This window comes from Coregonus clupeaformis, chromosome 12 (genome assembly GCF_020615455.1).
Source record: "Coregonus clupeaformis isolate EN_2021a chromosome 12, ASM2061545v1, whole genome shotgun sequence".
In the NCBI taxonomy this organism is placed as follows: Eukaryota; Metazoa; Chordata; class Actinopteri; order Salmoniformes; family Salmonidae; genus Coregonus; species Coregonus clupeaformis.
In genome coordinates this window covers 35,573,208-35,600,273 of record NC_059203.1, presented here as the reverse complement: position 1 = coordinate 35,600,273, position 27,066 = coordinate 35,573,208, and the positions used below count along the sequence as shown (strand labels likewise).

At 42.1% G+C, this 27,066-nt stretch overlaps 1 protein-coding gene across 1 annotated transcript in view; it reads left to right on the top strand.

Annotated features, from left to right (window-relative positions):
* Window positions 1–20,556, top strand: part of LOC121577568 (sodium channel protein type 8 subunit alpha) — a 105,464-nt gene extending 84,908 nt beyond the window's left edge. The window contains exons 15-28 of the mRNA XM_045223842.1: window positions 805–978; window positions 1,208–1,564; window positions 1,956–2,117; window positions 2,287–2,580; window positions 7,375–7,492; window positions 7,736–7,890; window positions 8,783–8,956; window positions 11,451–11,573; window positions 15,569–15,853; window positions 16,152–16,205; window positions 16,394–16,531; window positions 16,652–16,756; window positions 16,980–17,250; window positions 17,773–20,556. Of these exons, the coding sequence (XP_045079777.1) occupies window positions 805–978; window positions 1,208–1,564; window positions 1,956–2,117; window positions 2,287–2,580; window positions 7,375–7,492; window positions 7,736–7,890; window positions 8,783–8,956; window positions 11,451–11,573; window positions 15,569–15,853; window positions 16,152–16,205; window positions 16,394–16,531; window positions 16,652–16,756; window positions 16,980–17,250; window positions 17,773–18,938 (3,576 nt within the window). The 3' untranslated portion in view covers window positions 18,939–20,556. The remainder of the gene's footprint in view (window positions 1–804; window positions 979–1,207; window positions 1,565–1,955; window positions 2,118–2,286; window positions 2,581–7,374; window positions 7,493–7,735; window positions 7,891–8,782; window positions 8,957–11,450; window positions 11,574–15,568; window positions 15,854–16,151; window positions 16,206–16,393; window positions 16,532–16,651; window positions 16,757–16,979; window positions 17,251–17,772) is intronic.
* Window positions 20,557–27,066: the final 6,510 nt, after the last annotated feature.

The following is a 27,066-nucleotide window of genomic DNA, read 5'->3' as shown; positions in this document are numbered from 1 at the left end:
GCAGACACTCTTATCCAGAGTGACTTACAAGAGCAATTAGGGTTAAGTGCCTTCCTCAAGGGCGCATCGACAGATTTTTCACCTCGCGGATTCGAACCAGCGACCTTTCAGTTACTGGTCCAATGCACTTTAACCGCTAGGCTACCTGCCGCCCCATACATATGTATAGATTGCAATTAATTACTGCTACAATGCTATTTGGGTTGTTAATCAGATTCGTCCTGCCGTTCTTGTTTTCTTGACTTTTTTGTATATATTTTTGTCTTCAATTGTAATTGTTTGACGTTTTACTGTATTTTTAGGAGCTAGTAACATAAGCATTTCGCTGCACCTGCTATAACACCTGCTAAACTGTGTATGCGACCAATAAACTTTGATTTGATTTTAACACATAAGTTCAAATCCTCGTCTTTTTAAAGTCCACTCAACTCACATAATAATGCTGATTAAGCCATTGGTTAAGTTGGCTTTTTTACAGTGCATGCAATTACAGTAAAATACAAACCCCAATCTCCTGTCAATTTATTTAATTAATTAATTGATTACATTTACAATAGAATTTACTTTTTTTTTACAGAATAATACTGTGTCATTGGTTACTGTACTTACTTACCACTAGCTGCCTGTAAGTTACTGTCAAGTTCACGGCAACCCCTTTACAGTGTAAATTGCATCTTCAATCCTTGAATTGAATTTCAATGAATCTCCTGAATTGTAGTGGGGTTGAACCCAAACCTGTGTGTTACACCGGCAGCTTGACCCTAGGATCCGACTGTTAACCTTTTTCTCTCTTTGCACTCACAGGTTTTCACTGGTATCTTTGCTGGTGAGATGTTTGCCAAGCTTGCTGCCATGGATCCATACTACTACTTCCAGGAGGGCTGGAATTGTTTTGACAGCTTCATCGTGACCCTCAGTTTAGTCGAGCTGGTATTGGCTGACATTGAGGGTCTGTCTGTGCTCAGGTCATTCCGATTGGTGAGTAAGAAAAGGTGTGGATTGGAATGAGGGACCGTATTGATAACCCTCTATGGTGCTGATGTCCAGACAATTCACAGCAGGTGGGGGAAAGGGTTCACTCTACAGAGTTAGCTTGACATGACTAATGCCCAAATACTCATACAGTATGATCAACATTTATTGAAACTTAACCCCCCCCCCATTCAATACTGTCTCCCCCCTCCCTTCCCCCCTGTCTCTTGTCTAGCTGAGAGTGTTCAAGCTGGCCAAGTCGTGGCCCACACTCAACATGCTGATCAAAATCATTCATTCTTCTGTGGGAGCCCTGGGAAACTTGACCTTGGTGCTGGCCCTTATCGTCTTCATCTTCGCCGTGGTTGGCATGCAACTGTTTGGAAAGAACTACAAGGACTGCGTTTGTAAGATCGCTATAAGCTGTAAGCTGCCCCGTTGGCACATGAACGACTTCTTTCACTCATTTCTCATGGTGTTTCGAGTTCTGTGTGGGGAGTGGATCGAGTCCATGTGGGACTGCATGGAGGTGGCCGGCCAGAACATGTGCATGATCGTCTTCTTGATGGTCATGGTCATAGGCAACTTGGTGGTAAGAAAAACAACCATTGAAATATGGGATAGACTATAAGGACACAGCTGATGCTTAAACCGACTAGCAAAAAACTAAAACGAACCCTTACCTTAACCCTAACCTTAAGCAAATCCTTAACCCTGACCATAACCCTAACCTAATTTGATACAATTCTGAATTGAAATATCGGTTTGGGCGTCAGTTGTGTCCTAATAGCCTTTTCCTTGAATTATCCATATTCGAGTATCAGTTTCTTGCATACCCTACCTTTGAAGATCAGGCCTCTCTTTACTTAGTAAACTATGGTTTGTGCATTAGCATTTTGGTCTGGTTAAGCCTGATGTCAGTTAGTTAGCGGTTAGTGACCCATCTGCTAAGACCTTCTCTCTGTGCACGGCCCTCTTCCCAGGTGTTGAACCTGTTCCTTGCCTTGTTGCTGAGCTCGTTCAGCGCAGACAACCTGGCACCCTCGGACGATGATGGAGAACAGAACAACCTGCAAATAGCCGTCGGTCGAATAAAGACGGGGATTGCCTGGGCCAAGGTCTTTGTAGCCGAGGTTATGAAAAGGGTACACTGTGATGTTATGTCCTCTATGTTCTGTTATGTATGACATCACTCTGATGTCATTGTGGTATTGTTTCTGTGTTGTTTTTACACCAAGACAAACCCCTGTCACAATGTACTTGATTGCCAGTAGTTTCTTCCTGACTGATTTTAAATATAATTCTGATTGTGAGGAGGAGGAAGAAGCAGAGGACGAGCAGAAGCCTCTTGATGAGTTTGACGAGAAGCTTAACTGCATCGCGAACCAGAAGGGCATAGACATCAACCGCGAGCTGGACTACATCAACGGTACTACCAGCGGCATCGGCAGCAGCGTGGGCAAGTACATGATCGACGAGGACCATATGTCCTTCATCCACAATCCCAACCTGACCGTGTGCGTTCCCATTGCGGTCGGGGAGTCAGACTTCGATAACCTCAACACTGAGGACTTCAGCAGCGAGTCGGACGCGGAGAACAGCAAAGACGTGAGTATGGAGGGCTGGGAGTGATATATTCTTTGTTTGTTATTTAAATATAGAAATGTATACTTTTGGGTGGGGGCATAGGGTTATATAAAGGGTGAGGAGGGTGGTTCATCAGAAAATGGGGCAGGGTGTTTTGGGTGCTTGGTTGGGTGGAAGGTTTTATGAAGTTTTGTTGGAGATTTAGGATAAGTTGTGAATTGAGTTGTTGAGACTTGATCAAATGAAGTGGTTCATCATTCTCTGTGAATTGGAGTGATGCGTTAGCATCCACTCCTCTAAGATTGCTCATACTTCTGACTTCTTAGAAGTTGTTTGTAGGTTTTCCCAGAATCTAAATAAATTAGCTAGCTTCACTACATAGCCGCAAAACTGACAAACATTCATTCTCAAAAACGACTTCATTTCAAAGGAGTGCTATACTGCACATGTGCAGTTCGGTGCAGCTCGTTAACTTGAGGTGATCACGTGTTTCTTCATAGCTAGCTTGGTGGCCATGACACTGCTAGTTAGCGTGATCAGGGGTTTGTATTGGAATGGCCGTTAGAAATGCCTCTTTCTGTATAGACCCTCTTTGATTTAGCTAAACCTCAACTAACTTAACATGTTTCATAGCTAAACCAACTAGTTAGTTAGCTAACTGCACAACTAACACAATGTATTTTTCAAACCTAGACAGCTAGCTACTGAAACAAATGCAAAGAAATTTGTAACTCAAATCAGAAATCAGAACAGTAATAGCTTATACCGATCAAAAGATACAGCTATTTTAGTAATCACATAGTCTTTCACAAGTTGAACCGTGGCTAATGTGTTTGCCTTTATCCGTCACCAACTCTCCTGATGAGCAGAAGGAGGTAATGTATACGCCTTTGTTAGCAAATGCAAGCTACAATAAGCCAATGATGAGACTGTGATCATAGAAATAGAACTCCTAGAAGTGGAATTGCCCACTGGGCCATGGCATTTTGACTTCCCCCTCATGGGTACACTCAATATGGCTGACATGGTATGCTGAATTGCCACGTTAACATGGAATGTTCATTCAAATGATGATGTGGCTTTGTAATGTCAATTGTGTTGACTGTGAATAAAGCACAAATTGAACGGTGTACTTCCAGCTTTATTTTCTGATCATGGGTACCCTCAAAATGGCCGCCGGTCTGCCATCACTGACCCATTGACTTGAATAGGGATGTCCATTCTAGGAATTATATTTCTATGATTGACTTTGAAGGTAATGTATAGCTACATTTATGTTAGCTAATACAAGCTACAACATGCCAATGATGAGAAAGACTGACTTTGTGACTAAATAGGATTTAGCTAGGTGTGTCAACAAAGTGCTTACTTTCACTTGCGCATCTTCCTAGAAATAGTTAAACTCCTGAAAACAAATGAATCCCAGCAAATATTTATTCCTTATAGCAAAACCTCATGCCTCAAGCTCATTAGTGTGCTTGCTCCCTCTACTAACCACTATTGTTATCCAGCATATTCCTTTTAATTCACGTGCTTGCTTCAGTAAGACCACTACAGTTAAATAGCTGATGCAATCGCTCAAATTGTCTTTAGGAAATGTACCTTTTCTAGTTATAAATGAAGCATGATGCTTTGCAGAGTAGCCAAATACATGCCGAGGCTCTTGAGATTGCAGTCAATGTAGTAGATTATGTAATGGCTTAGAGTGTGTGTGTGTGTGTGTATGTGTGTGTATGCAATGCATGTCTTTTTATCCACTCATCAATACTGGACTGAGCAGTGAACACAGAGCAGTGAACACAGAGGGGTGAACACAGGAGACCATCAGATGGCCTGACGTTTCAGAACATTTGTTTAGACATGGCAGTACCACTGACTCTGCAGACTGACAGTCAGACAGATCGACACTGCTTTGTGTCTATGAACGTGTGGGAAAGGTCCTCCTCACTTGTACAGTATGTGGATATGTTGGGGAGCTCTGATGTTTTGGTCACCTTGACCTGGTTTGCAGGGGGAAGGCATGCAGCAACTCCCTGTCTCCACCAACCACACGGCAGGCTATCCTGCAGCTAAGCCTGTAACAGCCCAGCCCTGCAACAATTGGACGGACACAGAGCCCCTGTCAGCCAATCAGGGTCTGTCTGGCTGTTTGTGTGTGTGTGTGTGTGTGTGTGTGTGTGTGTGTGTGTGTATGTGTGTGTGAGAGAGAGAGAGAAGCACATTCCTTCTGCTGAAGATTCAGGATTCTAAAGTGCAGCGTCATTCTTCCGTGAATTGGATTGGCTCTGTGGGTGTATGTATGTGCGTGAATGCTTGTGTGTCCTTGTTCACCTTGAGTTATCGTTCAGCTGTGAGATTATTTATTAGGTTGGCTAGACCAGGCATATACTGTATGTCTGTTTAAACGTCTCTACCTAAGCTGTTCGAGATCAGCCTCAACACATTTACATTTTAGGTCTGTCGTAGGCCTATGTGTTGAGTCCTCTCTCCATAACCATTTCTCTTTAATCAGATCAAATAATGCTTTGGTAATTGTGGTCGTTTGTAGCTGGACTGTTGTATTTAAGAATAGGCATTTCTTCTGAGAGTCTGTGAGTATCATTACCATGAATTAGACATGAATTTAAAAGCCCAGGCATACATTGGGGAGAACAAGTATTTGATACACTGCCGATTTTTCAGGTTTTCCTACTTACGAAGCATGTAGAGGTCTGTAATTTTTATCATAGGTACACTTCAACTGTGAGAGACGGAATCTAAAACAAAAATCCAGACAATCACATTGTATGATTTTTAAGTAATTAATTTGCATTTTATTGCATGACATAAGTATTTGATACATCAGAAAAGCAGAACTTAATATTTGGTACAGAAACCTTTGTTTGCAATTACAGAGATCATACGTTTCCTGTAGGTCTTGACCAGGTTTGCACACACTGCAGCAGGGATTTTGGCCCACTCCTCCATACAGACCTTCTCCAGATCCTTCAGGTTTCGGGGCTGTCGCTGGGCAATACGGACTTTCAGCTCCCTCCAAAGATTTTCTATTGGGTTCAGGTCTGGAGACTGGCTAGGCCACTCCAGGACCTTGAGATGCTTCTTACGGAGCCACTCCTTAGTTGCCCTGGCTGTGTGTTTTGGGTCATTGTCATGCTGGAAGACCAAGCCACGACCCATCTCCAATGCTCTTACTGAGGGAAGGAGGTTGTTGGCCAAGATCTCGCGATACATGGCCCCATCCATCCTCCCCTCAATACGGTGCAGTCGTCCTGTCCCCTTTGCAGAAAAGTATCCCCAAAGAATGATGTTTCCACCTCCATGCTTCACGGTTGGGATGGTGTTCTTGGGGTTGTACTCATCCTTCTTCTTCCTCCAAACACGGCGAGTGGAGTTTAGACCAAAAAGCTATATTTTTGTCTCATCAGACCACATGACCTTCTCCCATTCCTCCTCTGGATCATCCAGATGGTCATTGGCAAACTTCAGACGGGCCTGGACATGCGCTTGCTTGAGCAGGGGGACCTTGCGTGCGCTGCAGGATTTTAATCTATGACGGCGTAGTGTGTTACTAATGGTTTTCTTTGAGACTGTGGTCCCAGCTCTCTTCAGGTCATTGACCAGGTCCTGCCGTGTAGTTCTGGGCTGATCCCTCACCTTCCTCGTGATCATTGATGCCCCACGAGGTGAGATCTTGCATGGAGCCCCAGACCGAGGGTAATTGACCGTTATCTTGAACTTCTCCATTTTCTAATAATTGCGCCAACAGTTGTTGCCTTCTCACCAAGCTGCTTGCCTATTGTCCTGTAGCCCATCCGAGCCTTGTGCAGGTCTACAATTTTATCCCTGATGTCCTTACACAGCTCTCTGGTCTTAGCCATTGTGGAGAGGTTGGAGTCTGTTTGATTGAGTGTGTGGACAGGTGTCTTTTATACAGGTAACGAGTTCAAACAGGTGCAGTTAATACAGGTAATGAGTGGAGAACAGGAGGGCTTCTTAAAGAAAAACTAACAGGTCTGTGAGAGCCGTAATTCTTACTGGTTGGTAGGTGATCAAATACTTATGTCATGCAATAAAATGAAAAAGAATTACTTAAAAATCATACAATGTGATTTTCTGGATTTTTGTTTTAGATTCTGTCTCTCACAGTTGAAGTGTACCTATGATAAAAATTACAGACCTCTACATGCTTTGTAAGTAGGAAAACCTGCAAAATCGGCAGTGTATCAAATACTTGTTCTCCCCACTGTATATGTTTAGGCAATCCTTCCCCCACCTCACTTTAATTAACATGTTTATCATATAAATTCCCCTCTTGAGTGTCATATGTTTATGTTCTCTGTGTAGAGTAAAGGCTTTTACCATTGGATCTAATGCTGTAGTCTCTATTTCCATAAAGATACCTAGCAACAAATCATGCATCACTGTCAAATCTGCATTGCATATTTATCAGTGACCAGCACTATTAATGTAATCAATCAGCAGCCAAGATGAATGACTAGCTAGCTAGTTAATGTTGCTATTACCCACACCTCCATGGTTGGAATGCAAGAGAATGTGTTAAACATGCAGACAACATGTAACATCTAACCTACAACTGCGACACAGAGTTTTTCCTGGTTAGGTTACGTTGCCTTTAAATCATGATGCGTATGATATACTGTATCCACAGAAAGGGTGAGCGGGTGACTAGTGGATGCCGTATCTTTGTACATACTAGCTCATAACACCACCGAATGTTCTGTGATGTTAGGAATTTGATTTGAGGTTCCTCCTCTTCTATATCTGTCTGACCCTCTCTCCTGTTGTCTGTCTCAGCTGGATGACACCAGCTCTTCGGAGGGCAGCACCATAGACATCAAGCTTGACGTGGAGGAGGTGGTGGTGGTGGAGGTTGTGGAGGAGTTCTTGGACCCAGACGCCTGCTGGACAGATGGTAACTAAGAACCCACAGAGAGACACAGGCTTCAGTCTGGCCACAATAGCACTTAGCATTTCATTTATAGTAACTGATTTAAATGTAAGCCATGCCAAGTGTGGGTCTGTGAGTGTGTGTCCTCATCTCCAGTCTGTATGGCATAATGAGGGCATTTTGTGTGCTTGTGTAGTCAATAGTGTGTACATACCCTTAATGTATGCATCTGTGTCAGTAACAGTGTGTGTGTGCCCTCTCTTCCAGAATGTGTTGCCAAGTATACGTTTTTATACTTGCCCATCGACCATGGCTGGGGAAAGCACTGGTGGTTCCTGAGGAAGACAAGCTACCTGATCGTGGAGCACAACTGGTTTGAGACCGTCATCATCTTCATGATCCTGCTCAGTAGCGGGGCGTTGGTAAGAAGGCACACACAGTTCACCTCATACTACACCATTACGTACTGTCTTACAGTAAACCTTATCAGTTCTGACAGAATGTACTGAAATTGAATAATTCAATCAAGAAATATTTTATTCCCCCTTCTTAGCGAGATCATTACTTTTGCCTTTCTTCTGCGACTGTTGCTAATGGGCAACAAAGTGCTGTAATGCACTTTGTTGCCCATTAAAAAAAATAAAAATAATAATAATAATAAATGCACCAGCCTTTTAACGAAAGGAATCCAGCTTAGGTTGCAGCTTTCTAGGGGACTGTAGCCAAATGGTGATTCAGAACACTTACGTGTTCAGGAATGAACAAAGGGATATGGGATAGTGGGTCTGAGGGGACTATTAACCCTAAAGTACAGAGAGAGCCTGTTCCATCACATACAGTAGCCTACCTCCTCTTTCACTGCTGTGGGCGCTGACTATGTAAACACCACGCATTCTGAGAGGATTCAATACATTGTTGTATCAGAGAGAATTCTAAATTCACATTCACAAAGTTTACCATGAACGTAGGGCAGTATCAACTTTAGCACAGTTGAATCCCAATACATTAAAGACGCAATCAGTAAGTTAAATTGCTGTAGAGAAAAAAATACTGTATTTAAAAAAGCCACCGTAACACTTTTTGGAGGACTGAGAAAGAATGGTCTTTGCTAATGTTCCCCATTGCACCTTTAACGTTTTCAGATAATTCATATTTCAGCAGGAAAAGCAAATGTAAAAACTAAAACATCTTTAACCATAGAAAGGGTCAGGAGTTTTTCACATGGCCAGGAAAAACTCAGAGGCATAATCAAAAGACAAGACGTCCAGTCATGTCAGTTTTCTTTAACATGCTGGTGTTCTGTTCCCCCCCCAGGCCTTTGAGGATGTGTACATAAATAAGAGGAAGACAATCAAGATCATCCTGGAGTACGCAGACAGCGTGTTCACCTATATCTTCATCCTGGAGATGGTGCTCAAATGGGTGGCCTATGGCTGGGTCAAATACTTCACCAACGCCTGGTGTTGGCTGGACTTCTTCATTGTGGATGTAAGTAACTTCTCCAACTGACTCTATGTTACTTCCTGCCCCCTCTTAGGATTTTCCCCCTCTTCTTTTGTGCTGGTCTCTCTTTCAATCTCTTTTTATCTCTCTTGCTTTGTCTTCTTGATGTTCTTCTTCTCTGGCTATCTTTTGTCTCTTGCTCTTCTCTCTCTCTGTCAGTCTTCATTTTATGAGAGATGATGAGCTTTAGTGTCCTCCTCCCATGTTGGATGCTGTTTCCCTTCAAGCATACTGTAGCTGTAACTAGTGTAACTAGATGACTCTTTGTTCCTGATCTGAGACAACTTTGATAAAAAGGGACTTTAATATCTCAATTGACGATGCTAGATACAAGCATCCTGAAACCGCTAACACAATAAATTCATTTGACTTAGTGAAAATCAGTTTTTCTTCCTTCACAGACTCCATGAAATATTGACCTCTTCTTAAATATTTGGTGAAATGATACATTTTGTGTATGGTTTCCTATAAACAAGGGTGGCTCAACTTACCCCTTTGTCTGAATCTCCTCTACAGTATGTAACTAAAACATTGTCAATTTGGCTGATTCGTCTACAAAATTCGACCAATCATTTAAGTGCATTTGAGTTTATTTAATTGAATGCTCTGCTTAGTCTCCAGCTGAAATGTTGAAAGGCCTGGCATCATTCATTGCTATTGTGGCCTTTCTCACCGTGTCTCTCTACCCTGTTTAATTAACTCTATGGGCTAGTGTGTTATCTGTTGCTGTGGAATTGACTTAAATGCCTGTCTTGTCGTTGCTGTGAGTGAACTGCTGTAATATTACAGCCTAGGATGGGAGTTGTGGTATTAAAAGTGAGTCAACAATGTGGTTTACAGTAGCACTTTACTATGTAAACAACAAAGGGGAACCACAATGTGCATATAGGTGATAGTGGGGGGGGCATATACACATATACAGGGGTGGGGGGGAGTGGTGACAGGCAGGACGAGTGACATAGACAGTCCCAAAAAATTGACATTTTTAAGGTTTACATTTCACACATCGTAATGCCACACAAGCTCTCTTCAGTTTTGGTGTTCCAGTGTGGGGGGTTTTCATCCAGTCTAGCTTTGCCCAGTAACATTATTCTACTGTTGTGTAAAGAAGGCTGTGGTGACTGTATCTTCCCCTGTCTCTGGAAGAGCAATTGTAAAGTTATCTTTTTCCCCTTGACCTGTCCTGTTGGATGTGTTGTGTTGGGTCATGCGATGGCTGGTAAGTCAGGCCATGACTTCTGAGTCAATCATTAAACTGCATTATAAACGTACACTACATGACCAAATGTATGTGGACACCTGCTTGTCAAACATCCAAAATCATGGGCATTAATATGGAGTTGGTCCCCCCTTTGCTGCTATAACAGCCTCCACTCTTCTGGGAAGGCTTTCCACTAGATGTTGGAACATTGCTGCTGAAACTGTCCCGTTTCTCAAAGGCCATCCAACAGTCCAGAGTCCTCTGCCATTTGATGAGGAATACAAACAGTATAACATGATGTTTGCCCTTGACCCAACCCCCACCCTGCCAGTATCACATTATCATGAATGGTCATGGGAGACAGAGGGGAAGTTTTATAACAGGTGTGGTGTCCCATGGTCTCTTTGCCTCTCTGGCTCCTTGCTCCTCTCTGTCTTGTAACTACTCTACGCTGTGTCAAACCACATCTTGGGTCCCTTGGGTCTCCTTATGTAGGCTATGGCTCCCTCAAGAGTAACATTTTTGGTCTAGAATAGAATGAAATGTAAGTATGAGATGGCTCAGGCATGTGCTCATTCAACCTGTACCTTCTCTCGCAGGTACCTGTAACAGTGTCTCTCTTTAAATTAAAAGGGATGTTGTACTGCAGTCGAGAGGCTTGGGGGCTGGTAGTTGAGAGGCCAGGGTAAGGTTCTTGTGGTTTTGTCTCGGGACTCTCCCTTTCACAGGTTGTCCTCTCTCCTACTCGTCCCCACAGCCGCCCTCACCCTCCTGGCTCCCATCTCCATTCTTATACTCAACTGGTACTTTGTGAATTGTGTGAATAGTGTGCGTGTACTGTGTCATATTGAGTTAATATTTGTGAATGCCTTTCTCCTCTCAAATGTCCCCTGTTTGATTTTGCTACCTCTTTTTCTCTCTTCCCTTATTTTCCCCCTATTTTTCTGTCAACCACGTGTTTCTAACCAGGTATACTGTAGAGCCTTTTTTCAAGCTTCACCTGCCTTACAAACTAAACCAAAACAAACCCCCTAAATATCCAGAAAATACCTGGGGCACCTACTATTCCTTGAACTCTGCAGAAGTTTTAACCGCTGCTAAACGTTACTCTCTTTATATACAGTATGTGTACATATACATACATACATACATAAACATTCATATATATGTATAAATATCTGTATGTTATTAATTTTCTCCAGCAAATTGGTCCATCTATCTCTGTTACCAATTCTAACTGTTTGGACCCTCTCTCTTCCTCTCTCTCTCTGTGTATAGGTGTCTATAATCACTCTTATAGCTAATGCGATGGGCTACTCCGATCTAGGGCCCGTTAAATCACTACGGACATTGAGGGCCTTGAGGCCCCTTAGGGCCCTGTCTCGTTTTGAAGGGATGAGGGTAAGATCTAAAACACCATGCAGCTGGTCCATCTGCATGTCCATTCATTAGTTACAGCACCAATGCATGCTATAATGAACTAGAAACCAAAAAGAAAGAAAAGCCAAATGGGGCATTTAAGAAATAAAAATATGAAATGTAACACAATTCTGCCCAAAAGGAAAATGCATGCAAAATACTACCCATGCTCATCTATGACACGCTATTTGCATGAAAAGATAATTTCAGAAAGTCATGATGCAGCTGATATGAAAACAATGATTATCTAAAATATGGATCAAGTATCCATTTGAAAGCAATTTCTGGTTAATTGTAATGTTAAAATGTTGATTGGTAAAATGGCAATATGTTGCAACGCTGCCTCATCACAATGTCAAAACAGAGTATAAATTTGGAACTTGTGAAAGAAGACTGGAGAATGAAGTCACTCATCCCATATGAATGAGATGTCATTTTTAACTGAAATTGTACTCATTTTAGAGCCTTCACTTCTACTATCGAGGTCTTTCAAGCAAGAGATCCTCCCTGTACCCTTTTCCTTCAACTACTGTTTCACGCGTCTCACTCAAACCTTCCAATGTAACACATGACTTACAAGAATCACCCCAGCGAACATGACCCCATTGGCCCCATGTGGGTATTCAGTGGGCAAGGTGGGCATGGGCTAGCCCACACCAGCCCAACACGGGCTAGCCATCACCAGCCCAACAAAGGCTAGCCCAAACGAATCCCTCACCAGCCCGACATCACAGAGTTTTCAAACCCAGAGGCCAAACAGGCCAATACTTCTGGGAGCGCCTCTCGAAGCAGACTCGACAGACCAGACTGGGGTTTAGGATGTCAATGAGAGAAGTGAAAAATTAATCCTTAGTTGTTCATTTTTTTTATTGATTTCTAAAAAACGTATTAAAGTAGCTGAACAACCTTGTGGAAGTGACAAACTGACATATTAAAATATTGGTCAAAAACAACTTTATATCGAAGGAGTGCCTTTGATTTGACGGCTTGCACATGCGCAGCTTGGCGCAACACGACCATTAGACCCGATGACGTGTTTCTATTGGAGAAGCTGTTTCTGGGCATCTTCATACTAAACCATCTTTGCCGACATGGGCCAGCCATCACCAGTCCAACACAGGCTAGCCCACACCAAGCCCACATCAGCCCAACACAGGCCAGCCTACACCAGCCCAACACAGGCTAGCCCACACCAAGCCTACCCCAGCCCAACATGGGCTAGCCCACACCAAGCCCAGCACGGGCTAGCCCACACCAAGCCCAGCACGGGCTAGCCCACACCAGCTACTTCATAACGTAGAGGCGGGGGCTCATTAGAATATTTGTGGGCGTGGTGTGCACACAGTTCTTTTTGTGCAACCATTACTGAGTGTCATTCCAGTTTAAGGATTGCATTGTGTGATGCCCCAAAAAAGTATTGACTTGTACACTGCCAATGAAGAAGTGTTTAAAAAAGAAGAAAAAAGTACATGTTGCATATAAGAAAAATATATGTATGATAGTAACAACTTGGTTGTCTACAATGTAACACATTTGCTAAATACCTTTAAGGCTGGAAAATTATACCATTTATTTAAAGCTACAATATGTAACTTTTTAGGCGACCCGACCAAATTCACTGAGAAATGTGAGTTATAGATCTGTCATTCCCGTTGTGTGCTATTTCTATGCTTCCCGTTCGGAACTTTCGGTTTTGTACATCAGCTTGAAACAGCTGAATATACAATATTTTTGGTTATGGAAAATATAGTTCACAGCGGTTTAGATGGTACAATGATTCTCTATACAATGACTGCTTGTTTTGTCACATAAACTGAAATTAGGTGAACTATTATAATTTTTGCAACCAGGAAATGGCAGTCTGATTTCTGCATAGTGCATCTTTAAGTAAATAAGTTACATTTGAATAAATAAATAATAAATAAATGGGGCCACCTGCCCTGGGGCCAATGTGGAGCCGATGAGCAAAGGCACATTGGCTCAGTTTGGGCAGCCTACAGGGGGCCAATAGCTTAGCCCGCATAGGGCCCACATCGTACCAATGTGGGCATGTTTACTGGTACCAGTTTCCACAGAAAACAGAATGTGTAAGCTGAGCCATTGGGCAGGGCTTATTTGTTGAAGCTTTGGCATGTGACACTGACACAAAGTAAGACGCATAGTAGCATTTCTCACAGTTTAATATACCACAGTCTCATATTGGTTTTGAACTTCAGGTAGTATCATCAGTCAATTTCCTTTGATGGCTTTTACCACTTGTTGTTATTCTTGGAAATGTTGGTCTTGTCTCCTCTCCAACTTGTAATTCCTCCACAACCACCCATATGTACAACTCTGCCTACTGTTCTCCCCACCTCCCCAGTTATGTCATGTCACCAGAGTTTGGTGAAGTACTGTATATCAAGCATCAGAATTACTGTTTTTGTCTGGACTTCAACTAGCTGTAGTGGTGTGTTGCAAAACGTATTTTGCGGGTATATATTTTTGCAGAATTAACTATCTACAGTATAAAGAACAGGGGCAAGCAAAGCCCTAGAAACGTAACTCTTATTCCTGCCCCTTGATATATGCATCTAATGTCTAAGGGCTCTATTAAATCTGTATCGCTGAACCCGCGTTACCGTATTTGAACTTTAAAGGCACTGTTCCTGCGTTAGAGGAGACTGCATTCACGGAAAATGCTGCATATGTCAGCTTAATCGGAAAATACCTTTAAATTCCCACGGGGGGACAGTATGAAAAAATATAATTTAACAAAAAAATAAAAAATGTATGCACTCACTCTGGATAAGAGCGTCTGCTAAATGACGTAAATGTAAATGATCTATCATGCAATCTGTAAAGCTTCAGCGATACAGTTTGAATAGAGCCCTCAACCTCCATAATAAAGGATCATTGTGCTATTATTTTTATTTATTTTTATTTCACCTTTATTTAACCAGGTAAGCCAGTTGAGAACAAGTTTGACTGATAATGCCTGAAATATTTACATGCAAGCAATGCACATACGCCAGAGAGCCATGTTTCCATTCTTGGCAACAGCAGTCGACAATAACAGAAAAACAACAACCACTGACAGTAGTAGGTGTTTTTTTTACTCACTTATTGATAAGGTACACTCATAACAACATCTTCACATAATTTAGTAGGCCTAGTTATGAAGAGGGAACCAGGTGCAGCTTCACATCATTATGATGTCCATTTAGTGAGGTTAGCTCCCTAGTCTACTCATCAAGGTAACTTGGTGCGTGTAGTTATTGAGTTATTTTGCCATAATCACTACACATTCTGAAGGAAACCTTCAGAAAAGTCCACTCATCTCAGTTCTGATTGTCTTCTCAAGGTGGGAACATGGCTCTGTACATGCACCTGTATGACTGTGCATGCCATGCTCAGCTCAGCTGTCTATCTGAGAGCTGCTGGATGTCCTGCATTAAAACATCAAATGTACATAGTCAGAGAATTACACTGTGTGCTGCAGCTGACACCGCCACCGCTTAGCCAGGCACCTTTACTTCTAAGAGTGTACTCATGAAAGGTTTCAAATAGGTACACCAAAAATGGGGCCTCAATCTAAGTATTCACCGTTTTTCTTTATTGTCACTTACACGGGATAGATGCAGTTAAATGTGTTGTTTTACAGGGTCAGCCATAGTAGTACGGTGAGTCTGGCGCAAATTAGGCCGCATTGACAGATTTTTCACCTTGTCAGCTCAGGTATTTTTCGGTTACTGGCCCAACGCTCTAACCGCAGGCTACCTGTCGCCCCATTTTAACACCAGTATACCTCATTGGTGACATCAGTTGCATATGATAGAGTAATAGCAACATATAAGGCAATAGTCAAGATAAACCAAACTGATGTGCAACTCACATAAGGTATACGACCATTATCTCTGAGAGGAAGTGGGTTTATGTTTGTATATATGTGTGAGTTGTATCTCATGCTGCTCCTGTTACCCTGGTTACGTGTGCAGGTGGTGGTGAATGCCTTGGTGGGAGCCATCCCCTCCATCATGAACGTGCTGCTGGTGTGCCTCATCTTCTGGCTCATCTTCAGTATCATGGGGGTCAACCTGTTTGCAGGGAAGTATTACTACTGCTTCAACGAGACCATAGAGGAGTACTTTAAACCTGACGTCGTCAACAACAAGACGGAGTGCTTTGCACTAATCAACGCAAATTACAGTGAGGTCAGATGGAAGAATGTCAAAATTAACTTTGACAATGTGGCTGCAGGATACCTGGCACTTCTTCAAGTGGTGAGTTCAAGGTCTTTCCTATCAGTGTTTTGACTTTTAACTCCTTTGGCCGTAACCCCTCCCACTGTGGAGGTCAAAGTTGAATGGACATTGAATGGTACTTAGACTGCAGGAGTCAATTCTCATATTTTCAGTCAATGGCTTCCTATTGTACCTCTATCTCCTTCATCTTGTAATTTTCCTCCTTCCATTTCAACACCTCATCCTCATTTTCCTCTCTTTCTGCTTTACCTTCATTCTTCTTCCTCACTTTTCTTTCCCCTTTTTCTCATGACACTATATATCCCCTCTCTCACAGGCCACATTTAAAGGCTGGATGGACATAATGTATGCGGCCATTGATTCACGGAAGGTATGCCTGTCACTTGTATGAGATTTGTCTCCCTTTTGTTTGGTGGTTGGTATTGTGTGAACAGATGTAACGTGTTCCAGAAGAACCTACCAATACTAACTTGTTGCGAAAGGGGCTTTTGAACCCACAACAGGCAATGTAATGAGGGACAATTTGGAGCTTGAATGTATTTTTCCTGCTCTCTGTAGGTGGAGGACCAGCCGATCTATGAAGACAACATCTACATGTATATCTACTTTGTTGCCTTCATCATCTTTGGCTCTTTCTTTACCCTCAATCTCTTCATTGGTGTCATCATTGACAACTTTAACCAGCAAAAGAAAAAGATAAGACCTATTTTCCTTATTCCATGGACCTGTTGATAAGATAAAACTAGGTTAAGAACAAGTTCCCACATTATTTGGCTCAACAAGATTGTAACCAGATGTTTTCTTGTCTCCCTTTACTTTGGAGGTCAGGATATATTCATGACAGAAGAGCAGAAGAAATACCACACTGCCATGAAAAAACTTGGCTCAAAAAAACCACAAAAACCTATTCCGAGACCACTGGTAAGTCTCTTCCTATGGTTCCTTTAGCCCAAGGGATACTTTGAGGGAGGGGTAAATTAGGAGTTCTCATTAAGGTAACATTCAAAAGACATTTCGAAAACTAAACTTTACTAACCAACAGACCTTTCAGAATGTACCCTAACAAAATGTGTCTTGCTTTCATTTGTTGAATCTACTAACGTCTCTTTATCCATCCTCCATCATTTTTTATATTTTCTCTCAGAATAACTTTCAGGGCCTGGTATTTGACTTCGTGACGCAGCAGGTCTTTGATATATCTATTATGATGTTGATCTGCCTCAACATGGTGACCATGATGGTGGAGACGGACGATCAGTCAAAAGAAACTGACAATATTCTCTACTGGGTCAACTTCGTCTTCATCGTTGCCTTTACTACCGAGTTTGTGTTGAAGCTCTTTGCCCTTCGCCACTACTACTTCACCATTGGGTGGAACATCTTTGACGTGGTCGTGGTCATTCTCTCAATTGTTGGTCAGTGGTGATTTTATCCCTTTCCTCCTACATGCAGTTTGCCTATTGTCTTCTATGCCTGGTATTTGTTTGTTGGCCTCCTCTGTAGCTCAGTTGGTAGAGCATGGCGCTTGCAACGCCAGGGTTGTGGGTTCGATTCCCATGGGGGGCCAGTATTGAAAAATTTATGCACTCACTAACTGTAAGTTGCTCTGGATAAGAGCATCTGCTAAATGACTAAAATGTAAATGTATTTGAGTGCTAGAACTTGAGTTGCTGTTTTAATTACTAGAAAATGGGTTGCTCTATTTTCTATCAAAAATAATCTGTGTAGATGTATCACATTATTATGGAATTTAAGGCTTGGGAAAGTGAGATCGTGTTAACATCTCCCCCTAGTGGCCCAACAGTCACAGGACAGTTTGTATTATTATTATTTTAAAATAGGTTATGGATTTAAGGAAACATTGTAAAATTATTGCAGAACATACCAGCAATCATACATTTCTCCCTATCCTCGTCTCTGTCTGCTTCTCTATCCAGGCATGTTCCTCGCAGACATCATCGAGAAGTACTTTGTCTCTCCAACCCTCTTCAGGGTGATCCGACTGGCTCGAATCGGCAGAATCCTGCGTCTGATCAAAGGGGCCAAGGGCATTCGGACTCTACTGTTTGCCCTGATGATGTCCCTTCCTGCCCTGTTCAATATCGGGTTGTTACTCTTCCTGGTTATGTTCATCTTCTCTATTTTTGGCATGTCTAACTTTGGCTATGTCAAGCATGGGGCAGGAATCGACGACATGTACAACTTTGAGACATTTGGCAACAGCATGATCTGCCTGTTTATGATCACCACATCTGCCGGCTGGGACGGTTTGTTGTTACCCATTCTCAACTACCCCCCAGACTGCGACCCACAACTGGAGAACCCAGGTGCACCAAATACAGGCGACTGCGGCAACCCCTCCGTAGGGATTTTCTTCTTTGTCATGTACATTATTGTCTCCTTCCTAATCGTGGTCAACATGTACATTGCCATTATCCTTGAGAACTTCGGTGTCGCGACTGAAGAGAGTGCTGACCCGCTCAGCGAAGACGACTTCACGACCTTCTACGAAATATGGGAGAAGTTCGACCCAGACGCCTCGCAGTTCATCACCTATGGCAAGCTTGGTGACTTTGCAGACTACCTCGAGCACCCGCTCCGTGTTCCAAAGCCCAACACCATAGAGCTGATCTCCATGGACTTGCCCATGGTGAGCGGGGACCGGATCCACTGCCTCGACATTCTGTTTGCATTCACCAAGCGGGTACTAGGCGATACCGGAGAGCTGGACATGCTGAGGGATCAAATGGAACAGCGCTTTATTGCGGCGAACCCGTCCAAAGTGTCTTATGAGCCCATTACCACTACTCTGAGGCGCAAGCAGGAGGACGTGTCGGCCAAAATCATCCAGCAGGCCTACCGAAACTACCTGGCTAGACGTGGCTTCAAATGCAAGCGCAGACCGGCCAATAACAATAACGTAAAGAATGGGGGGACGAATCCGGAAAAGGAAAAGAAGGAGAGCACGCCCTCCACTGCCTCTCTCCCCTCCTATGACAGTGTCACCAAACCTGACAAGGAAAAACAGGATGAGAACGAAGGAAAGGCAGGGAGGAAGGAGAAGGGCAGAAACCAAAAAGCCGTCAGGGAATCTAAGTGTTAGAATATTGGAATAATAATAACAGTAATAACAATAATAACTATAATAATGTAACTTCAAGCAAAGCGAGAGGAAACCATCTAACCCACACAGATGTACAGATTATTTCATTTGCAAGAAAGAAAAATAATAATATTAATAATTTTGTTTACAGACTTCATACTATCGATGCAGAGTGAAGCAGCTCCGTCTCTTACAGCTTAAAGAGACTTGAACTTGATTTAAACCAAACATAATCAACGTACTGTGTGACATTGTTGCATCTAGACTACTGATCTTAACAAAATGGAATGAAAAACAGACAAAATATGAAAGAAATGGGCAGATAGTTCACTTACTGGTGGACTAGACATAAGGAACAGAACCTTTCACTAAGAGGAATGAATGAAAAACACAGATAAGGGATCTAATGTGTGGGATTCCCGCCACCAATGGATTCCCATGGAAATACAGAGCTATGCAGGAAAAACATGGAAATACTGCTCGACTTGAAGAATCACCTCCCAAAAGCAGTCAGAAAGGACTCTGTATCATCATTTAGACATTCATGGAGCACATTTATGGACATTATCAGTCTGGATGAAGAACCAGAAGAACAGCTGAGGAGAGAAAGACAAAGCCCCAGAGTAGCCTAATGTAAGGGTTTTCTATTTGGGTTGTTAATGATGAATATACTTGTATCTCCACATAATTTGAGCGGTAAAAAACGAAAACAACAATCAACATATTTCCCATGTCACATACCTCTTCTTCACCTTCTATCTTTGTTATACCCACATCAAACGGCTTTTACTACATGGGCTTTCACACCGATTTGTTAAGGGACTGTTGATTAGGTAGTCATCTTGGGCCAAGGGCTTACATTTACTCAGTCATATTTCCAAACAAATACATAAATAATTGTGCTTGTTCAATGCATAGAAATGACTTGCATGATGGCATGTTTTGATCAGAAATCTTGCATGAATAATCATAGTCCACAAGACACTAATAGTCAGACCACAACAGTGGCTCGACCATAGGTTTGAGGTTGTCCACTGTCAAAAATTCAACGTTAGAAGTAAATCATTAGTATTATGATGAGAAACTTTGTGAGGAATGAATACCAACATTGTGGATTTTATGAGGAGAAATACAAACTCATTTGATTGCTGCTATGGGATGCAGAAGAGAAGGGAATGGATGTATGTGTGTATGTATCATTGAGTGGATTTGGTGGATCGTTTTAAATCTAAAAAAGCGTATACATAATTTGAATGCAGCAATATCACTTACCTAATCGACCATGCCATCTGCCTTTGTTTTTGTGTTGGATGAGGGCATTGTGGGAGTGTCTAAGTGTGCAGGGAATTGACAGGTGTAGCAAGGTGGTTTCCATTTCTGATTTTTCTCTAAGGACAATTTAGACTGTTCTACAAGGTTTAAGTGTGGAAAGAATGTTGTATTTCTGTTTCCAATAACTGCTGTTTTATTCTTTACTATGTGCTGATTCATTTGTACATGTTGTTATGGTTAACTAGTCTGTATCATTTTAACATGTATTTTCAGCCATATCTATAATGATGTTGAGGGAGTTAATCTTGTGCTTGGAGATTAGAGAAAAACAGAAATTGGTGTATGTGGAGAAGCCTTGTTGCTCATCGTCACCCCTTGTCCTTGGAATGGGAGTGGGTGGACAGTACCCCCTGCTGCCTATTCAGTTTTTTGCTGTCATTGTTAGACAGAAATCCTGGAACTGTACGCAATGCTTGAAGAGTTCACCCCTTTATCTCAGGAGATATTACACATGGATTATAATGAGCTCTGCAACTAAATGCAAGTGAATGTGATGATGAGAGTATTTATGAAAACACTTTTTCCTATGATTTTGTGTGATGTTATGCCACGCTATTGGACAATGGTCTCGGCTGGCAATAGCTAGGGCAGCCAGTGTGTCAGGGGCCACTTTAGAGCTTCCTGCAAAATACACGTAGAAATACAGGGCTAGAAGCATCTCAGTGAAACAGCAACATTTCGCTCGCTTGTAAGGGCAGCGTTTGTATCGATAGTAAATTATATTTGTGGTTGTATAGCTATGGACTTAGGTCATGTCTGAATAAAATACAACAATAACAATAATACTGCTCACCCCAATATCAGTCATAGGTACTTAGGAAACAATGTGAGGAGATGTCATGAAAGGGAATATGGATTTGTTGGTTTGAGCAGAACACTAAATTCGTTGAGAGGCAAAACAGCTATGTGAGCACTGGAGAGTAGGCCCCATAATTCAATATTTGAGAAAAATGTGCTCCAAAACCTCTCATCAGCCATTTACTCCACTTCCCTAGCAAGTATATCTTGTAACAAATGCCAAATAATGAACAGAGCACTTGATGCATTGTAAAGGTACTGTGAGCCGTAACACGATAACAAGACACCCAAGCTTTTGTGCAGTGATGTCACTACCTTCCTGTTTATGAATAAATCCCCAACCCCCTTCTCGTTCTATGGTCTAGTTGCTGCATGAGATCTCCAAAATCAGTGTGGGTGTTAAGTTGAACCAAATAAAACTCTGAATGATAAGCATAAAAGCTACTGCTGTCCATTTTTCTCCATGCCCATCAAGGATATACATGTATAATTGTATAAACAGAAAAATGTAAAAACCTTACATACATCCATTAAAAAATATATATTTACAAAAATGGAATAAATAATGTACAGTTCAGGCTGTGCTATAAACGGCACAAATTACTGAAAAGTTAAGAATTAACTTTAAGAGACTATAAATAATGTAATATATCATTTTATTTTATGCGTGCATGCATGCGTAGTTTTTTGTAAATACAGAAATACTTTAGAAACTACTGCTATTAATCATCTAATATGAAATATGATTAACCATAAATAGAATGGCTTCCAGCTGACACCCCTTGTCACACTTGTTAGACTGTGACACATTTGTTAGGTGGAGTAGATTTTTGGAGTCACTTTTCACAATAAAAAAGGGAGTAACTAAAAAAATCTATATCAAAAATAAGAAATGATGTAAAAATATATATATATATATCAATACATATATAGAGCTATACACATACACATATATATATAATATATTCTAATATATATATATATATATATATATATATATATTAGAACTATGCCCTCTACTCTCCCTTCCGCTCCTTGTACTGAGGAGAATGCAGTACCACAGACTGTAACAACTCACATTTCTTTTTTGTGTGCAATATGTTCAGTGAATGACCAAAACTCTGGCCTGCCCAGGATCTCAATGTACTGGGAACCAGCGTTGTGCATGGTATTGTACTGGCTGCTTGCTGAGGAATGTGTAGCCTGCGTTGGTGAGAGGATTGCACTACCAGCACACCCTTTTGTACATGTGTGAAGATGTCTTGCCCACAACTTCCCACTGAATATAAACACACAAACACACTCCACCCTGAGACAAGCCGGCGCTGGCCGGTCATTATGCCCCAGTATCCTGAGACTCAGGTCGCCTTGTGTGACAGCTTTTTTCTCATTTTAGCTCTGACCTTCCTCCAGGTTCCCCCTAAACACACTAGTGCAGTTCGGATTTAACATTTCATTTGGTTGTTATTTTCTAAACGATGCATCTGATAATTTCAAGGATTATTGTCTTTGTTATTTGTATTTGTTTCTTGGTGCAATATCTCTTAATGGCATGTGCCTTTTAGCTGCCTATTTAGACTTTAAAATACATTAGTAAAGAGGATATATCCAAACCCATTGGTTTAGTGAATCAAAATGGAGCGGAACTACATCACCTAGACTAGATCAATTGAACTAACATCTTAGAGTCATCTATTGTAAGTGCTCTCTCTGTATTCTGTTCACTGATCATTTAGCCGGTGAGAGAGCTTGCCTTCTGTTTTACACTTGGGTTCAATTCTGGTGTGGATTTATGAAATGATTTATGCAGCCTTTATTTTGTAGCATGACTGAGATCTGTTATTTGTTGGGGTTTTTTTGTTGCTGAAAATATATTTCTTAAGCTTTTTGACTGTCATTTTTTAAATCTCTTGCCACTAATACAGTCAGAGAGACGACAGAGTGATGCACAACCACTTGGGACAAAGTGAGAATCAGTGAAAGATTGTCTTCATTTGAGCACGAATCTATTTCCAAACAATAAAGCAGCCTTCCAGTTACGCTTCATAGTGGTGTCTTATTTTCTAGAAGATGATGAATTATAATTTATTTGACATGAGAGGAAAACGTTTCTCTTTTGGTTTTCATCACATACTTTAAAAGGAATATCAGTGTAGATGTACAGTAATAAACAGAAAGACTAGTCATCTGAAGTCACAGCAAGGTCAGTGGTGGATCTAACCAGTAACTGGCCATACATTTATTAAAAGGACAGTACCTCAAGTAGCACGGCATGGTGTGGTGTGCTGTGTGGTGCAGTAGTGTGAACTGAGATGAGGGCAGATGTGTGTGTAAAGTGGCCCACTGAATGAGAGAGGGAAGGAAAGATGGAGGAGGGTAAAAACTGCACTGCAGTGCAGATAGATGAATGCAGTGGCCTGGGCTGAGTCAGCAGCAGCCTGCTCTCAATACTGTAGTGTACTGTAGACCTCCCTCCCTCCCTGTCCCACAGCCTACTGCACATGGGGGGAAGGGGAAGGAAGTAAGAGAGGAACAAGTACATCAGCAGTAGGAAGACAGAGAGATGTTGGGATTTATTCATGTGACAAATGTAGGCTATGTATTTCAATGTCAAAAATACCTGGGCATATCTAAGCTAATATGTGAATGTGCAATTGTAGACTCCTAAATCATACAACCAAACAGACATTTTGTAATAGACTCATAATATATGGCACCGTGTCCTCCTCCCTATCTTTCTCCCCTTCCCCATCCATATGTTCTTGTTCTCTACTCTTTTAATAAATAGAAAGCCTAACCAGCACCTGGGGTGGATCGGGGAGGGGTCAAGGGTTCAAAATAGGGGCCTGTAAATCACAACATAAGACAATTCTGTAGGGGAGCAGGAGGATGGCGTGCACATGAGTGTATGGATGCATCCCAACTGGCACCATATCCCCTATATAGTGTGCTACTTTTGTCCAGAGCCCTATATTGGCCATGGTCGAAAGAAGCGTCCTCTGTAGCTCAATTGGTAGAGCATGGCGCTTGTAACGCCAGGGTAGTGGGTTCGATCCCCGGGACCACCCATACGTAAAAATGTATGCACACATGACTGTAAGTCGCTTTGGATAAAAGCGTCTGCTAAATGGCATATTATTATAAGGAATAGGATGCCATATGAGATGCAGCCTGTGTTTTGGAGAGATGCAAAGATTCATGGAGGCAGTCAGTGATATGTTCCCTCCCTCCATGGGATGTTGAGCTGAGCACGCTCTATGCCACATACAATTCAGCATGACCTACTACGCAGGGTAGGTTCTCCCTCCGAGGACTCAGTGTGGGGTTTAATGAGGCAGAACATAAGCTCCATCTTTTTAAATGGGTGGAGGCTAGCACAGCAGAGCCTTTACGCAACCCACCTCTCCCAACTCCCATACTGGCCCCCAGAAAGCAAAGGCAGTTGAAGGGATGGGAGAGAGAGAAGAGAGGAGGGAGCCTTTGATTCTCATATCTAAAGGAAGCTCATCATGAAAAAGTCACACATTTGAGAGAGCGAAATCCTGGTGTTGGTTCATAAGTAGGGTATAGTTAGCTAAGCAGGTTCAGGTGTGTGGATACGAATCAGCCAGAGGATAGAGGTGCACTTTCAAGGAAAAAAATATCCCATTGTGCCAAAATGAGTTTGCAGCACCCTCCAGTGGCGAACTGGGGAACTGCTAAAGAATATTCAAAACACAAACAAATTCCAATCGATTAGTCAGCCAGCTCAAACAAACTGATGAGTTACATTGAAAGTTGCTACCTCTATCTGAAATTAATTTGCACTTGAAGGCCAAAAATAATGACTAGTGCATATACACTACATGACCAAAAGTATGTGGACACCTGCTCGTCGAACATTTCATTCCAAAATTATGGTTATTAATATGGAGTTTGTCTCCCCTTTGCTGTGTTCCAATTCATTCAAAAGGTGTTTGATGGGGTTGAGGTCATGGCTCTGTGCAGACCAGTCAAGTTCTTCCTCACCGATCTCGACAAACCATTTCTGTATGAACCTCGCTTTGTGCACGGGGGCATTGTCATGCTGAAACAGGAAAGGGCCTTCCCCAAACTGTTGCCACAAAGTTGGAAGCACAGAATCGTCTAGAATGTCATTGTATGCTGTAGCAATTAAGATTTCCCTTCACTGGAACTAAGGGGCCTAGTCCGAACCATGAAAAACAGCCCCAGACCATTATTCCTCCTCCACCTAACTTTACAGTTGGCACTATGTAGTGTTCTCCTGGCATCCGCCAAAACCTAGATTCATTTCGGACTGCCAGATGGTGAAGCGTGATTCATCACCCCAGAGAACGCGTTTCCACTGTTCCAGAGTCCAATGGCGGCGAGCTTTACACCACTCCAGCCGGCTGCTCGGCCATGGAAACCCATTTCATTAAGCTCTCGACTAATAGTTATTGTGCTGTCATTGCGCTACGCGCTTCAGCACTCGGCGGTCAAGTTCTGTGAGCTTGTGTGGCCTATAACTTCGCGGCTGAGCCGTTGTTGCTCCTAGACTTTTCCACTTCACAATAACAGCACTTACAGTAGACTGGGGCAGCTCTAGCACTTGTTGGAAAGGTGGCATCCTATGACAGTGCCACGTTGAAAGTCACTCAACTCTTCAGTAAGGCCATTCTACTGCCAATGTTTGTCTATGGAGATCGCATGGCTGTGTACTCGATTTTATACGCCTGTCAGCAACGGGTGTGGCTGAAATAGCCGAATCCACTCATTTGAAGGGGTGTCCACATACTCTTTTTTTTTTACATTGTAAACTGGAGATGTAATCTATTATATACTTCTGGGCTGCACTGGCACCAAAAAAACATGAAATAGAACATTGTCCTGGGTAGACTTGCCTGGAAACCTGACGTTGAATTTTATTGAATTCCAAGTGGCCCGAAATTAGCATTTTAAATCAGGAAAGTTTCCTCCCACTACCTCTAAAATATAATCTAATTAAACATTCTTGCTTGTAAAGTACTTTACTGGTTGTCCGTACAGTTGGTCCTTTTGGCATTAAGAATGTGAGACGATATATCCAAAGGAAAGTATAATTACATAAACGTTTCATAGCGCTGGTAGTGCTTCCAGATTTCTATCACCTGAAGCTTGCCCAGAACCATGTAAACACGTGCACGAGCTCACAAGTATGCATGCGTCTAGTGCATGTATTTTTATTTTGTGCTTATGCTTCAGGTGATAGAAATCTGGAACCACTACCAGCGCTTTGAAAAGTTTATGTAATTATACTTTCCTATTGTCTCACATTCCTACCGCCAAAAGGACCATACGCACGGACAACCAACCGGTAAACGTTATTCAAAATGTTGGTTTATAGAGGACGTGAGAGGAAACTTTCCTGATTCAAAATGCTAATTTCTGCCCGACGTAGAATTCAATGCAATTCAACGTTGGGTTTCCAGGCAAGGCTTGACATAGATTAAGGTGAATACTTTTGGAATGCGGAGCCATTGGGTGCGTTTGAGTGGTAAGCCAAAAGTAGCCGATTGTAGACGGAAGTCAACGAGTAAAGTCAGGGGAGGTACATATGCACCGACAGAAAGTCGGACACATTCTGCTGTTTCTAGGAAGACATGGCATTTGCCTTAATAGAGCTTGCCAGCTTGTAGTCCTAAAACCCGGAAATAACCATGGTAGAGATAGTGCCTACAAGAAGACGCAATTACTATTTCTCTCTATTGCCGATGAAGTGGATGCTATCGAAACTCCACAGCTCCTACACGAAGCTGAACATGATCAACATGGTCCAAGGAATTAATATCCTGATGATAAGAACATTGGATACAAGCCCAAGCTCTTTTTAACATTCACAAGTATTTTTCTTAAAATATAACCAGGTAGTGAGTGCATAGGCTACTAGAATGAGATCAGTGTTTTTGCAGCATATGGGATATGCTCTGTTGTTTGCCATTACTTCATGCCCCTGTACCTTCCTCATTATTATTTGAGA